The sequence below is a fragment of the Phoca vitulina genome, unplaced genomic scaffold (assembly GCF_004348235.1).
Source record: "Phoca vitulina isolate PV1807 unplaced genomic scaffold, GSC_HSeal_1.0 scaffold6, whole genome shotgun sequence".
NCBI classification, from domain to species: domain Eukaryota; kingdom Metazoa; phylum Chordata; class Mammalia; order Carnivora; family Phocidae; genus Phoca; species Phoca vitulina.
The window spans coordinates 35,418,630-35,432,211 of NW_022589709.1; the positions used below are offsets into that span (position 1 = coordinate 35,418,630).

General features: G+C 40.8%; 2 protein-coding genes across 5 annotated transcripts in view; both read left to right on the plus strand.

Moving 5' to 3' along the window:
• The window catches only part of MCTP1 (multiple C2 and transmembrane domain containing 1), a 505,669-nt gene that overhangs the window by 13,390 nt on the left and 478,697 nt on the right, over positions 1-13,582 (plus strand). The gene's annotated exons all lie outside the window — the stretch shown is intronic.
• On the plus strand, positions 3,205-6,651 carry LOC116632233 (small nuclear ribonucleoprotein E-like). Its single transcript, XM_032403992.1, has one exon. It carries the CDS (start codon positions 5,342-5,344, stop codon positions 5,642-5,644), a length of 303 nt encoding a protein of 100 aa, XP_032259883.1. The 5' UTR covers positions 3,205-5,341; the 3' UTR covers positions 5,645-6,651.

The following is a 13,582-nucleotide window of genomic DNA, read 5'->3' on the forward strand; positions in this document are numbered from 1 at the left end:
CAGGCTAACCCATCCTCCCACGCCCCTCCCCTCTAGAACCCTCAGTTTGTTTTTCAGAGTCCATCGTCTCTCATGGTTCTTCTCCCCCTCCGATTTCTCCCCCTTCATTCTTCCCCTCCTGCTACATTCTTCTTCTTCTTTTTTTCTTTCTTAACATATATTGCATTATTTGTTTCAGAGGTACAGATCTGAGATTCAACAGTCTTGCACAATTCACAGCGCTTACCAGAACACATACCCTCCCCAGTGTCCATCACCCAGTCACCCCATCCCTCCCACCCCACCCCCCACTCCAGCAACCCTCAGTTTGTTTCCTGAGATTAAGAATTCCTCATATCAGTGAGGTCATATGATACATGTCTTTCTCTGTTTGACTTATTTCGCTCAGCATAATACCCTCCAGTTCCATCCACGTCGTTGCAAATGGCAAGATCTCATTCCTTTTGATGGCTGCATAATATTCCATTGTATATATATACCACCTCTTCTTTATCCATTCATCTGTTGATGGACATCTTGGCTCTTCCCACTTACTTCTTACTCTTAAGTCCTCTTAGCTCTCTTTGACTGCTAGATAAAGATATTGCTAGCAACTTTTGAACGTCCGTCTTACTTTAAAAAAAATTCTTCCTCATCAAGTAACCCTGCTAGATCATCACCACTATTTCTGTTATTGATATTGTTATTAGGAATGCTTTGTAAGTTATGAGACCCTTATAATTATGTATTATCTATATTTTACAGCCTCCCCGGCTTCTCTCATTAAGGCTTTCTTATCCTGTGAAAGGCATGAAAGTAGAGAAAGGCTATGAAATGAAGTAGATTTATTTGCTAGGCATTGTTTACATGGTATCTCAAATAGTTGTTATAGATTATGTGTATTATCTCACTCAAAACCTCACAGCGGTTTTTACAGAGAGGAATTATCAGTGCATTTTATATATGGTAGATGATTAGAGAGGCCAGTTTGTATGCAGTCCAAGTTCTGTCCATAGCTAGTAAGTGGAAGAGCATGGGTAGCAGACATCTGATTTCTGCCAGGCCATAGTTTCCGGAAATCCCCCGCTCTACTGGTTAGCGAGGCCACATCCGTGCACCAGTGCCGGGTACATGACTGGTACCCAAACCACTGATTCGTGGTTGATTCTGACATTCCTTTAACACCAGTCTTACCAAAGGGCCTGAGTCTTAACTTTGTTTTGGAGAGACAACTGGAAGAATGTGCTATTATTGGTTGGAGGAAAGTATCCAGAAAGAGTGAGTGTGAATGGGTTAGTTTGTCTATTTGCACACTCAGTTCTGAGAGCTCATAAGTGAACATTTTTCAGATCATTCTTGTTGTGAGTTCCATACATATATCTGGACTTTCAATCATGTTGTTAAATGCCTGTGAAGAATAAAGCTATGTATCCTGCAGTTAGTCTATGTGTTAGGATCTCTGGGCAGGAAAACAGCTTGTTGTCTAAGCAACTAGTTGTCCGTGACTATGCCTGGTTAGGGTATATTCCTTTAGCAAGAAAAAGGCGAGATATATCTTCTGAATTTGGTAAGACTTCTAATGTTTCTTGGTAATAATAATAATAGCACTAAAGTCTTAGTCGTGAGTGCTTTGCAGGCATTACTTCTTCTAGGCTTTCAGACAACTCTAGAAGAGGACAGAATTCCTAGCCTCATTTTATAGATAAATCAGTGGAGGCTCAGAAAGGGTGAGGAAATTGCTCGGGTCACATAGCTGGTAAGTGGTGGAGCTGGGATTTTTGTGCCTGAGTAAGTTAAGTGGTTGGCTCCGAAACTCATGAGTCTAAATGCCATGATGCATGGCTTTCCTCCACACTGAAGTTGCTACATCTGCTCACGAGTGCTGGCTTTTCTAGATATCTTGGAATGGTGAAAAGATTTGGTTAAATGTTTTCTATGATGAACCAGCCCCAGATGTATATATGTAGCTGGAAGATCTCCTTCTGTTACCGTACCAATAATTTTGGTACTAGAGCTCTCTTCCTTTCTCTCTCCCTTCCTCACATATTTATGAAATATCCTACGCTATGGTAGACATGGTATCTTGTTAATACCTTGATAGAGAAGACACATCAGTTCCTGCTCTCCGAGAGTTTATGGTCTAGTAGGAGAAATTTCCATTACAGTTTTTAAAATACACAAATCATGTTCCATTATAATTGTAATAATGGATTCAGAGAAGTACAGAGAACTACAGATAATCAATCGTAAGTGGTCCCAACCTAAGCTTGCAGGAAGGAGAGGGGCAGGGAAGGCTTTCCTGAAGAAGTGACATTTAAGGTGCAAAGAATGAACAGGAGTTGGCCAGATTTGGGGGAGCAGAAGGAAGTAAGGGATGTGGCAGATAGTTCTGGGCACTGGACAGTACAGCAGAAGGCACTTAGAGAAAGTTTGCCCAGGCAGCTGGAGTTCAGTAAGAAGCAAAGTATGGGGGATCAGTCTGGAACTGTTGGCCTGGGCCAGGTTATGCAGGACCTTGTGGGCCATGGGGAGATGTGGACTTTCACAAGTTCTGAAGCCGTCTTGAGAGCTCTGATGCTCCTCTATGAAGAGGAGAACCATCTTCAGGGAGTTCGTGACTTTGGTCTGGGAATAGCTGTTCTTTGCTGCTACCCGTGAGCCACATTGTGCTCACAGATGTGGTTTGTGAAGACGTAGAAATGTTAGTTGGGGCTACTTCCCTCTCCTAAGATGTTGTATTTTAAAAATGTCTGTAAGAAATAGAAATATCTTTCCCCCTGGAAAAACAAGCCATTTCATTCTTCCTATTGCCTTTTTATTGCGCACTGTTGGAAGGTAAATGAAGGCAGGAAATGCAATCTAATCTCCCCTTGTCAGTACTTAGGGGAGAGATTCTCAGAGACAGCACATTTCCCAGCCTAAGTAGAGATGAAAATGAGATAAAGCCCAGTGATTTAGATGTTACAGCAGTAAATTATGGAAGACATATATTTTGTGAGCTTCCTATTTCTTTCCTGAAGTTAGGATGGGGAAAAAAAATGAAGAACCTTGGGAAGGGATTCTGTAAGGAGGTGTACATTTAAATCTGTATATTTTGTTAACATAATCATGGGTAGTTAGGAAGACTGCTTGTTGAATAGATCTGAAACATGGGCAGAGAGATTTAAGTTTTATGTTTTCCTATATATTTTCTTAGATATAAAATCTAAGTTTTATATATTCATGTACAGCCAATATTCACCTTTGGGAAACAGATTGGCTGTAGTTCCTAAGCAACAAGGAAAGCTTAAAGGGTATAAAACCTCACCATGATATTTATTATACAGTGTTGCAGTAGGGAAAAAAAAAAAGGAAATATAACAACTCCTCTATGAGACTCTAGTCCATCAATCAGACCTGAAGTAGTAGTATCAGCAGCCTATTTGCTACTTTATGAAAGCTCAGGGTATGGATTCTAGCATGTCCAGCAAATGAGGGCTCAGAAATTATACCAAGACCTGCCCAAGTGAGGCCTGCCAATCAAGCTTTGATCTCTCCAGCCAACCACAGTGATGACCTGCATTCTCTTCATAAAGAAATACAAATGTACACAAATCCATTATTATTGATTCACCTTCAAGCAAGGAAATCAATGACTTCCAACCCATGGGCTCCAAAAACCTCCGTCTGTACCCTTGGGTTAAAAGGAAGACTCAGTGATAGCTCTCATGAAGTAAGATGGCCCCATTAGCACTACAAAAAAAATCAAAACCTGAGTCTTTGAATTTTCAACCATGACCTTTTATATTTATTTATCCCAGAAACTTGCAGGGGACATGGATTGGTTCTCAGAAGGACAGAACTATAGATTGGCTTCCTAGAAAGACAAGCAGATGTGCCCAGAAATAAAAAGCTGGTTGTGGCCTGTAGCATTTACTGAGACCAGTACATAATTGGAACCCTAATTTGGTCACAACTGGAGTTTATTGTTAATATTGGGTTCTGTTGCCTGAGAGTTGATTTCTGTTCCCTTGTATAGAGTCGTCTTTGGGACTGAACCACTGAAAAGCAAGATTTCTTTACTAGAGGATGTGATATGGAATCCTGTTAGTTCTCCTCCTCAGGAGTCAACATTTGCTGCCTATGGGCTACACTCACATGTCTCTGTTCTAGCTTCTATGGATCCTTGCCCCTGCCCTCCAGAGATTTGTCCTCTTAGTTGGGGAAATAGTAAAAATACACAAAAGATAAATGTCACTATCAGGTACTGTAGACACCCACTGTTAAGTAAATGAAACCATGGGGATTCCTCTTCATAGGAGATACAGAGGCTCAGTTACCTCATGGTAACTGCTGTTGGTCTAGTTTGCACCAGCACTAGTGTGAATAGACTTCTGTCCCCTCAGCTCTCTCTACTAGTTTTCTCTCAGTGATCCCATGGCCATGGTTTAGAAATAAATGTGCTAGAAAAGGTAAAAGCCCACACTCTGGAGTCATTTTGAAGAAAGAGTTTTTGTTTAAGTTAGAAGGCAGTTCTCAAACCTAAGAGGTGGCTAATTCAGAGGGATGTGGATCTGTGCTGTGTGCTCTGGGCCTTGACAAATGGAATCATCCTTAATTCCCTCTAAAAGAAACCAGCCATAGACCTAACCTGGAGCTCCCTGCCTCGAAGCCTGATTCTCTGCTTGGGACAGCAGCCTATGAGAAGGAGGGCAGGTGGAGCTGGGGGTCGGGGGGAGTGTGAGGGCCTGCTGGACAACTGATGCCTGGTGTGCCAGGAGCCAGGAGATGCACCTGCTACTGAGGCTGGGCCTGTGGGTTCTGCCAGGTGGGCCAGGCTCAGGAGCACACAGTGGTTCCCATCATAATGGAACATCTGGGGAGAAGTGGGCAGGGACGCAGATGTCTAATGAGATGAATGGAGCCCAGACAGAGATGTCTTATTAAGGACTCTTTCCTTATAAGTGACAGAAGCTCAACTCTTCCTGGCTATGGCTACAACAGAGGGTATATTGGCTCACCCCTGAAAAGACCCAGAGCAGGCTGGACGCAGAGCTTCAAACAATACCATCAGCTCTCTCTGTCTCTGCCCCTCCCCTCCTTCTTACCTTCGCTTGGAATTCCTTGATTCTGGGCATCCTCCCTCTCAGGTTGTTTCCTCCGGCAGCCCTTGGTGCACAGTTCTTTGGAGGGAGTCTCACTGGAATGATTGGGCTCTTACTCTACTCCTTGTGGCCAGGGGATGAGGTGCTTGGCCAGGTCATGGGTGTACCTTGGAGCCCCAGAGTGAGGGGAACCCAACCTAAACCATGGGGACTGAAAATGGGAGAGAAGCAGGCCCTTAAAGGCAAATCAGATTGCTGTGGGCATTTTCTGAGATAGCATGTGGTCTTTGTCAGCTTCCACCATGGCATACAGTGGCCAGAGCCAGAAAGCACAGAAGGTGATGGCGCAGCCCATCAATCGCATCTTCAGATACTTGCAAAATAGATCTCGGATTGAGGTGTGGCTTTATGAACAAGTGAACATGCAGATAGAAGGCTGTGTCATTGGTTTTGATGAGTACATGAACCTTGTATTGGGTAATGCAGGAGAGATTCATTCTAAAACAAAGTCAAGAAAACAACTGGGTCGGATCATGCCAAAAGGAGATAATATTACCCTGCTCCAAAGTGTCTCCGACTAGAAATGATCAATGAAGTGAGAAATTCTTGAGAAGGCCATGTAGTTTGTTTTTTTAAATGTTCTTTTTTGGGAGTATAGTTGTAAAACATTTGTTCATATTGTTTTGATTACCTTCATGTTATTACTAGATGACAATAAATACTATGGGATTGTTTTCATTAAAAAAATATTGCTATGGGCAAGCAAAAATTTCCCATGTGCACTTGGGGTTGTGTCAATAATCAGCAGTTGGGAAGATGAATGATCAGGCATCTAGAACATTGATCTGTGAGCTGCTGGATCTAGTTACTGGCCTGGGGCACAGGGCTCACACCAGCCCTGCAGGAGAAGACTGTTTTTCCTGTGTTTTTAATGTAAAATGAGCATAGTGTATAGAATAAAAAAGTATGTCAGATTCCTTTTTTAATGCCTTTCTATACTATTGTAAAGCCATAGTAATGAGATGAGTAGTTTTAAAGTCAGCTTTGGTACAAATGATAACACTTGAGTTAACTTAAAGCCTCTCTCATTAATTGAGGCCTAGAGTGTTGGAAAAGACCCTATAAATCATACTTTCCATAGATAGATACTGATGCTTGGGGATAAATATACTGAGGAAGTTAAAATACTGTCTTCTCCTTTTACAGAGTCTAGTATACGAGCAAGGCCTGATTTACACCCCACTTAGAAGCAGTTTCATTTATACAGATATGCTTTAGTAGTATTCATCCATCACTGCCTTAGTTTCTCTATTGTCCCGACTGTCACACTCTGGAAAAAATTTGCCTTTCGAGGATCTCTAGTTTCAGTAAAAAGGAAGAGAAGGAATCGTGCAAAGGAAGAACGGCTGAGGCAAGCTGTCCACCCCTGGGGTGAAGACCCTACTGGTTGACTTCACCATGGCAGAGAGAGGACTGGGCAGAGTGTCTTCCGGAGCTCACTAAGGTGCTAGCTCCTCCAAACCCCACATTACTCTTCTGTAAAACTGGGAGAATAACACACTTACCTGATGGTGTTCTTTAGAGTGAGTTCCTGCCACATGGTAAACGCTCAATACATACTCATTATTCTCCTATGCTGTCTGCCCTCCCCCCCGCCCCCCCCCCGTCACTGTTAATAGGCTGTTATTCTCCAACATTTGACTTAACAGGTATTTATTTCCTTTAAAAGTTACACCCTTGTCTTCTGGAGCCTTAAGGACTGATCATTCCTACTTTAGCATGAATCAATTCACTTAGATTCTTTCCTCCTCATTCCTGGATAGAAAACTAAATTTTGATGGAGGTGGGTGAAGTTGGCGGGAGTGGGATGAATTAGCTCGATCTGTCGAATTTGGGGCAGTGACCTGGGCCTGAAGGGCTGCTGCAGAACTTAGTAGTCGGCAGGTGTGCAAAGAGGCTGGAAAATAGTAGAGCTTTGAGTGGAGGTGTGCGGGAAGGGAGAATGCTGTCTGAAGACTTTCTTTGATCCCGAGCTTTGCTGCAGAATGACTGGATCTGGCAAAGGAGTGAGCGACCTACTGTGTTCTCCTCCTGTCCCTTATAATTTCTTGCCCCCAGAACTTGGGCTGGAGCTGCTAGGACTGTATTAGGAGGTCTCATCTGGAAACCAGCCCCATTTGTAACATTGCTTCCCTGGGCCGATGAAGTCAGTAAACAACTTTCTGGAACCTCACCAGTTCAGGAAACCCAGGGGCTGCCTGCACTTTACAGATAATAGTTTTATAATGAGGCCTTCCTACACTTGAAAATGTTTCTTCACCACAGCCCAAGTGGAGTGTCTCCTCCGAAGGGGCCACTTTTAGTTACTCCCTTTGCTTAATATATGCCTTGCACATAGTAGATACCCCACAAATGTGAAATCAAATTGAATAATTAGTAAATAATTTTTCTATTAATTGAAGAAAAACTTTTAACTTTTTTTTTTTAAAGATTTTATTTATTTATTTGAGAGAGAGAGAGAGCAAGCAAGAGAGAGCACAAGCAGGGTGAAGGGCAGAGGGAGAAGCAGACTCCCCACTGAGCAGGGAGCCTGATGTGGGACTCGATCCCCGGACTTGGGATCATGACCTGAGCTGAAGGTAGATGCTTAACTGACTGAGCCACCCAGGCACCCCAAAAAAAACTTTTAATTTTTAAAGTATTAGGAGAATAATTAGGATAAATGATATGGTATGACATAAATGAACTTTATCTTTTAGTTTTCTGGTATTTATTGAATAACTTTGGTCATTTATTAAAAGAGTATCTCAAGGAGCTGTTTAGCTGCAACTTTTTAAAAAAATATTTACCACATCTTTATCAATTTCTTAATATTTATGCAACAGTCAACTTTTTCAAATAAAACATTGCATAAGTCCAAAGTTCTGTTTTTAAAGAAAGGATTTAGTTTTACCATGTTATAAATTGTCAGACTCAGAACAATTACATAAAGTCTGGAAAAAACAAACAGACAAATAGATGAACCCAACGTAAGAAAGTTAAATGCAAACTTTTGTTCACAAAGCCATACGTTTTTGAGTTAGGCTATCTCTTATACTCCTGAGAATATCCCACATTGCTACAACTACTAGAGGGATTTTATTTTTCAAGGTTACATAGACAAAAATCGTCAGTTTCTCAAATACAGATTTAGAATGTGATTCCAAATCTTTCTGTGCTCACAGCTCTGCACATAGTCCTCCCTCGGGTTTTTTGCTGAGAACTGATTTAGGCATCTTCATCTCATTGTTGGTCCTTTTATATTATTTATATTTTTATTTTTGTGTGTCATTTCCTTTCCTTCCTAAAAGCGGGTGTAATGCCTAAGAATGGTGGTGCTTTTGGTATCCTGTGAAGGTATTTTCGGAGTGCCTACCTAGGCACTGTGCTAGGGGTAGCATGCAGGGCTGCCCCGCTCTCCTTCACTGTTTCACAACTGGAACGAACTACAAGCTCTCAGAAGTCTCCTTGATTAAAAAAAGTGTCCGTGGATTGTAGACTTCATTTTCAAGAGCTTGATCCTCTTAAGACCTACTGGCAAGAGTAAATGAGCAGGCAAAGACTTAGTGAGAGCAGAGCCATCGTGGAAGCTTCAGTGCTCCAGCCATATCCCCTCCTCTGGTGATGTGCCCTTCGTCCCACCTCTGGGTTTTGTGGCTTCACAGCTGTGTCCCTCACTGGGCATTGCCCTAGACTGTGGGAAACTGCCTCTCCCAAGGTTGGCCCCCTCCAAGGGGATGCTCAGAGCCAATGACTGCTTGATGAGAGGTTAAAGGCCCAGCCCTCCTGTCTCCATTTGGGGCATCTCTGCAGTCCAGGCTCCAATGCTCCCGGTGGGATCTATTTCAGCTCTGGTGAAGCCACACTGTGGGTTACCTTCTCCCTCCCAGCCTTCCCCCCTCACGTCTTTACAGGGGCATCTTAAGGGGCACTGCCTTTACCCCAAAAAACCATCTGCATGCAGCTCTTCATCACAGAGAATGTTTCTAAGAAACTCATTCTAACAGACACCATTGTTGAATTTCTTGAAGTGATCTCTAAGTTTTTGGAAGAAACAATTAGATGTCATGGAAACAATGGCAATGGTTTTGAAGAGTTTGGTGATACATGGACATTCTGAAGACAATCAAGGGAAATTTTGCTGGTGTGGTTACGCCCAGGCTTAAAATAACATTTACGGGAGGATGAAGAAACACAAATGTGCTAGAGGGATGGGTGTTAGGTGGCATCAGAGGGCAGTGAAGTTAAAAGGAGATAGACAAATACTACAGGAAATCATTTATTATAGAGTAAAAATTTTAAGTTTTTAAGTAAGTATTTTTAAAAATATCACCAAATGCTAACGTGGGAGGAATCTTTTTTAGCTACAGAATTACATTGTGGCCTGGAGATTCAAATGTTGCAAACAATTAGTTGAAAAGCGCCTACCACTTACTATTCCTATACTATCTCACTGCAAAGATCAGGAAATGATCTTTAGCTGTCAAATTAAGAATTCTGTGAATTAGGTGTTTTTTTATTATTTATAAAATAATAAGGTCTTAAGGTGGTTAAATGTCATTCCTAATAGTACATTTGCCTGGAGTATAGCAGCTACTCAAGTGTTTATTGAATGAATGCAAGAATTGGTGGATAAGGCTAGGAGTTGAATGCAAATCCTGGATTTTTTTTTACCGTTGAGAGGAATGGAACTTACTTCAGAGAAACTGCACAATCTAATGGGACTTCCAATACTTTTGGTTATTATTGCAATTAGGTAAATATGTCATCTTGACTTTTTTTAAAAACATAGAATGAACTTCTAGGAATCTATTGCTGGACATAATCAAAGGTATGAACCAAAATCTCCATGTAGATAATTGTTCATCACTCTGTTACTTTTAACAGGGAAAAATTGGAAATGGCTCAAATATTCAACAATAGGGAAATGCTTAAAGAATTTAATAAACTCTGTAGGTTATTATGTGATAATTTAAAATATTTTCAAAACATTTATTAGTATGCATTTTAAATGAACTTTATTTTTAGAACAGTTTTGTAATTACAGAAAAATGACAAAGATGGTACAGCAAATTCCCATATATTCAGCACTCAGTTTCCCCTCTTTTTTTTTTTTTCCAGAATTTATTTATTTATTTATTTGACAGAGAGAGCATAAGCAGGTAGAGTAGCAGACAGAGGGAGAGGGAGAAGCAGGCTCCCTGCCGAGCAAGGAGCCTGATGCGGGGCTTGATCCCAGGACCCTGGGATCATGATCTGAGCCAAAGGCAGTCGCTTAGCCAACTGAGCCCCCCAGGTGCCCCTCAGTTTCCCCTCTTGTTAACATTTAGCATCACTATGGTACATTTGTTACAGTTAATGAACTGACAATATTATTAACTTAAAGTCCATACTTCATTCAGATCTCTTTAGATTTTACCTAATGTCATTTGTCTGTTCTGGGATCCCATCCAGTATACCAATTATATTTTGTCATGTTTTCTTAAACTCCTATTGACTTTGACAGTTTTTCAGACATTCTTTATTTTTGATAACCTTCATAGGCTTGAGGAGTATGGTCAGACATTTTGTAGAATATTTCTCAACTGGGATTTGTCTGATGTTTTTTTTTCCTCATTATTAGGCTGGGATTATGGGGTTTGGGAGAAAGACCACAGAGATAGAGTGCCATTCTCATCAGATCTTATCAAGGGTGCATACTATCCACCTGACTTATTACGGTCAATGTGATCCTTGATCACTTGCCGGAGGTAGTGTTTGGCAGGCTTCTGTAAAGTTATCCCCCCACCCCCACACACTTCCCATACTGTATTCCTTGGAAGGAAGTCATTGTACACAGCTTATACTTAGGGATTGGGAAGTTATGTTCCGCTTCTGTGAGGGTGGAGTATTGACATAAATTGTTTGCAATTCAGCAGGAGCGATTTATCTAGTCTCCCTATTATTTATTTATTCAATCATTGATTTATAGCAGTATGGACTCATGGATATTCATTTTATGTGGGTTATAATTTTGTGTTATAACCCAACACTAATTTATTTACTTTTTCACTCGGATTGTTCCCGCTTTGGCTATTGAGAGCTCTTTCAATTGGCTGCTGTGTCCCTTTGGCTTATTCCCATCTTTGTATGTGTATTTATTTTCTTCATTATTTCCTTACTTTCTTACTATAAGATGCTCAAGGCTCATCTGTTGTTTCCTGCCCTAGTCCTAGAAATAACCATTTCCTGAAGAATTCCTAGTTCCTTTTATTGGAGAATGGTATTAGAAACCAAGATTTGGACACTAGGTGTGCTCATTGCTATTGGGAAACATTTTTAGTGGCATAGGACAATGTTTATTATAATGTGAAATTTTAAAAACACATGAAGTTAGATAAACAGTGATGTCAATTGTGTATACGTAAAAGCTATAAATATAAGTTCATAGAAAAATAAAGAAAACAATATCAATATAGCAACAGTTCATTTATCAAAAGATTGTAAGATTTTTATATTTTTATACTTTTCTTCCCCCCTCTCCACCCCAGTTCTGGATCATGAATCATACATCTGGCAATTACAAAAAAGAAACAACAGCTAGTGTTTTTTTTTTTTTAACCTTAAAATTATTTTTTTAAAGTAAAATGAGGCACAGAGCACCTGGGTGGCTCAGTTGGTTAGGTGTCCACCTCTTGATTTCAGCTTAGGTCATGATCTCAGGGTCGTGAGATCAAGCCCCATGTCTAGCTCCATGCTGAGCACAGACCCTGCTTAAGGTTCTAGAGGGGAGGGGAGTGGGAGGATGGGTTAGCCTGGTGATGGGTATTGAGGAGGGCACGTTCTGCATGGAGCACTGGGTGTTATGCACAAACAATGAATCATGGAACACTATATATAAAACTAATGATGTAATGTATGGGGATTAACATAACAATAAAAAAATTAAAAAAAAAAAAGATCCTCTCTCTCTCTCTCTCAAATAAATAAATAAATAAATAAATAAATAAATAGTAAAATGAGGGAGATCTTGTTAATGTTACTCATCTCCTCAGACTGTATTTTACCAATCATTAAGCAACATTCTCAAGGTAGATACCATGAATTGAACCAGAAGCTGTTATCAGCATCTGTTCTGAGGAGAATTTGAGGACAGTTAATGTAATGAGGGAAATTTTCCAGTGACCACAGTGTGGTGAAATGTCTTACCAGTATTAAAATAATTCAAAAACATTATTCTTATATCAGGGTTTCTTAAACTTCAGCACTTCATAGTTTCTGCCGTACCTACCCACCACCTGTACAATATGTATTTAATGGTTTTCTCTAAACTGATTTTTTTAAAACTCTAGGTACACTTAAGAAAATTTTTTTCACTACCCAAAATAAAAATCTCCTATCATGAATAGAATGTGAACAGAAAACAGATTACATTGGAACAAAACGATGTTATTAAAGGTAAAAAAGTAAAGTGAACGGTGTGCTGATGTAAAGTCAGCACGTAAAAATATGGCCTAAAATTTCTTTATGGTTTTGGACCCTACTTCAGCACCTCATCTTGGTTTTTCTTGCTCCCTCCAAATAAGCTACACTCTTTTTTTTTTTCTTAAGGATTTTATTTATTTATTTGACATAGAGATAGACAGAAGAGCACAAGCAGAGGGAATGGCAGAGGCAGAGGGAGAAGCAGGCTCTGCACTGAGCAGGGAGCCCGATGCAGGACTTGATCCCAGGGTCCTGGGATCATGACCTGAGCCAAAGGCAGACGCTTAACCATCTGAGCCACCCAGGCGCCCTACGCTACACTCTTCTTAATTTAGAGCCTTTTATTGGTCACAACCCTCCCCGTTATGCGTTTCTTCTGCCTGGAACATTTAGTTCATGTCTGCTCATTTGCCAGTTATCAGCTCATCCTCAGGAAAGCTGTTCTCTGTCTTCCTGACTTGATCAAATCCCCAATTTCAGTTCTTTCCTTCATATATTCTTCTTTGGAGCACTCTTTCCACTTGGGATGTTATAATAGTGAGATTATTTGAGTGCCCATCTTTTTCAAAGATTTTATTTATTTATTTGAGAGAGAGAGAGAATGAGAGACAGAGAGCATGAGAGGGAGGAGGGTCAGAGGGAGAAGCAGACTCCCTGCCAAGCAGGGAGCCCGATGCGGGACTCGATCCCGGGACTCCAGGATCATGACCTGAGCCGAAGGCAGTCGCTTAACCGACTGAGCCACCCAGGCGCCCGAGTGCCCATCTTTTTTAGTTTCCTCCATGAGGGTGTGGATCTGGTCACACTGTTGTATTCCAAGCATGTTGGATTGTGCCTGGCCTATAAAAGGAACTCACTAAATACTAAAATATATGAATAAATGAACATAACACTCCCTAAGTGTTTGACATTATGATTGGTGAATTCCAAACATTCCTTGTGAGTGTAGTATTTTTCCTCTCTACTTAATTTGTTTTTTTCCCAGGTCATGTTGATTTTGACTAATAAAGAGGGAT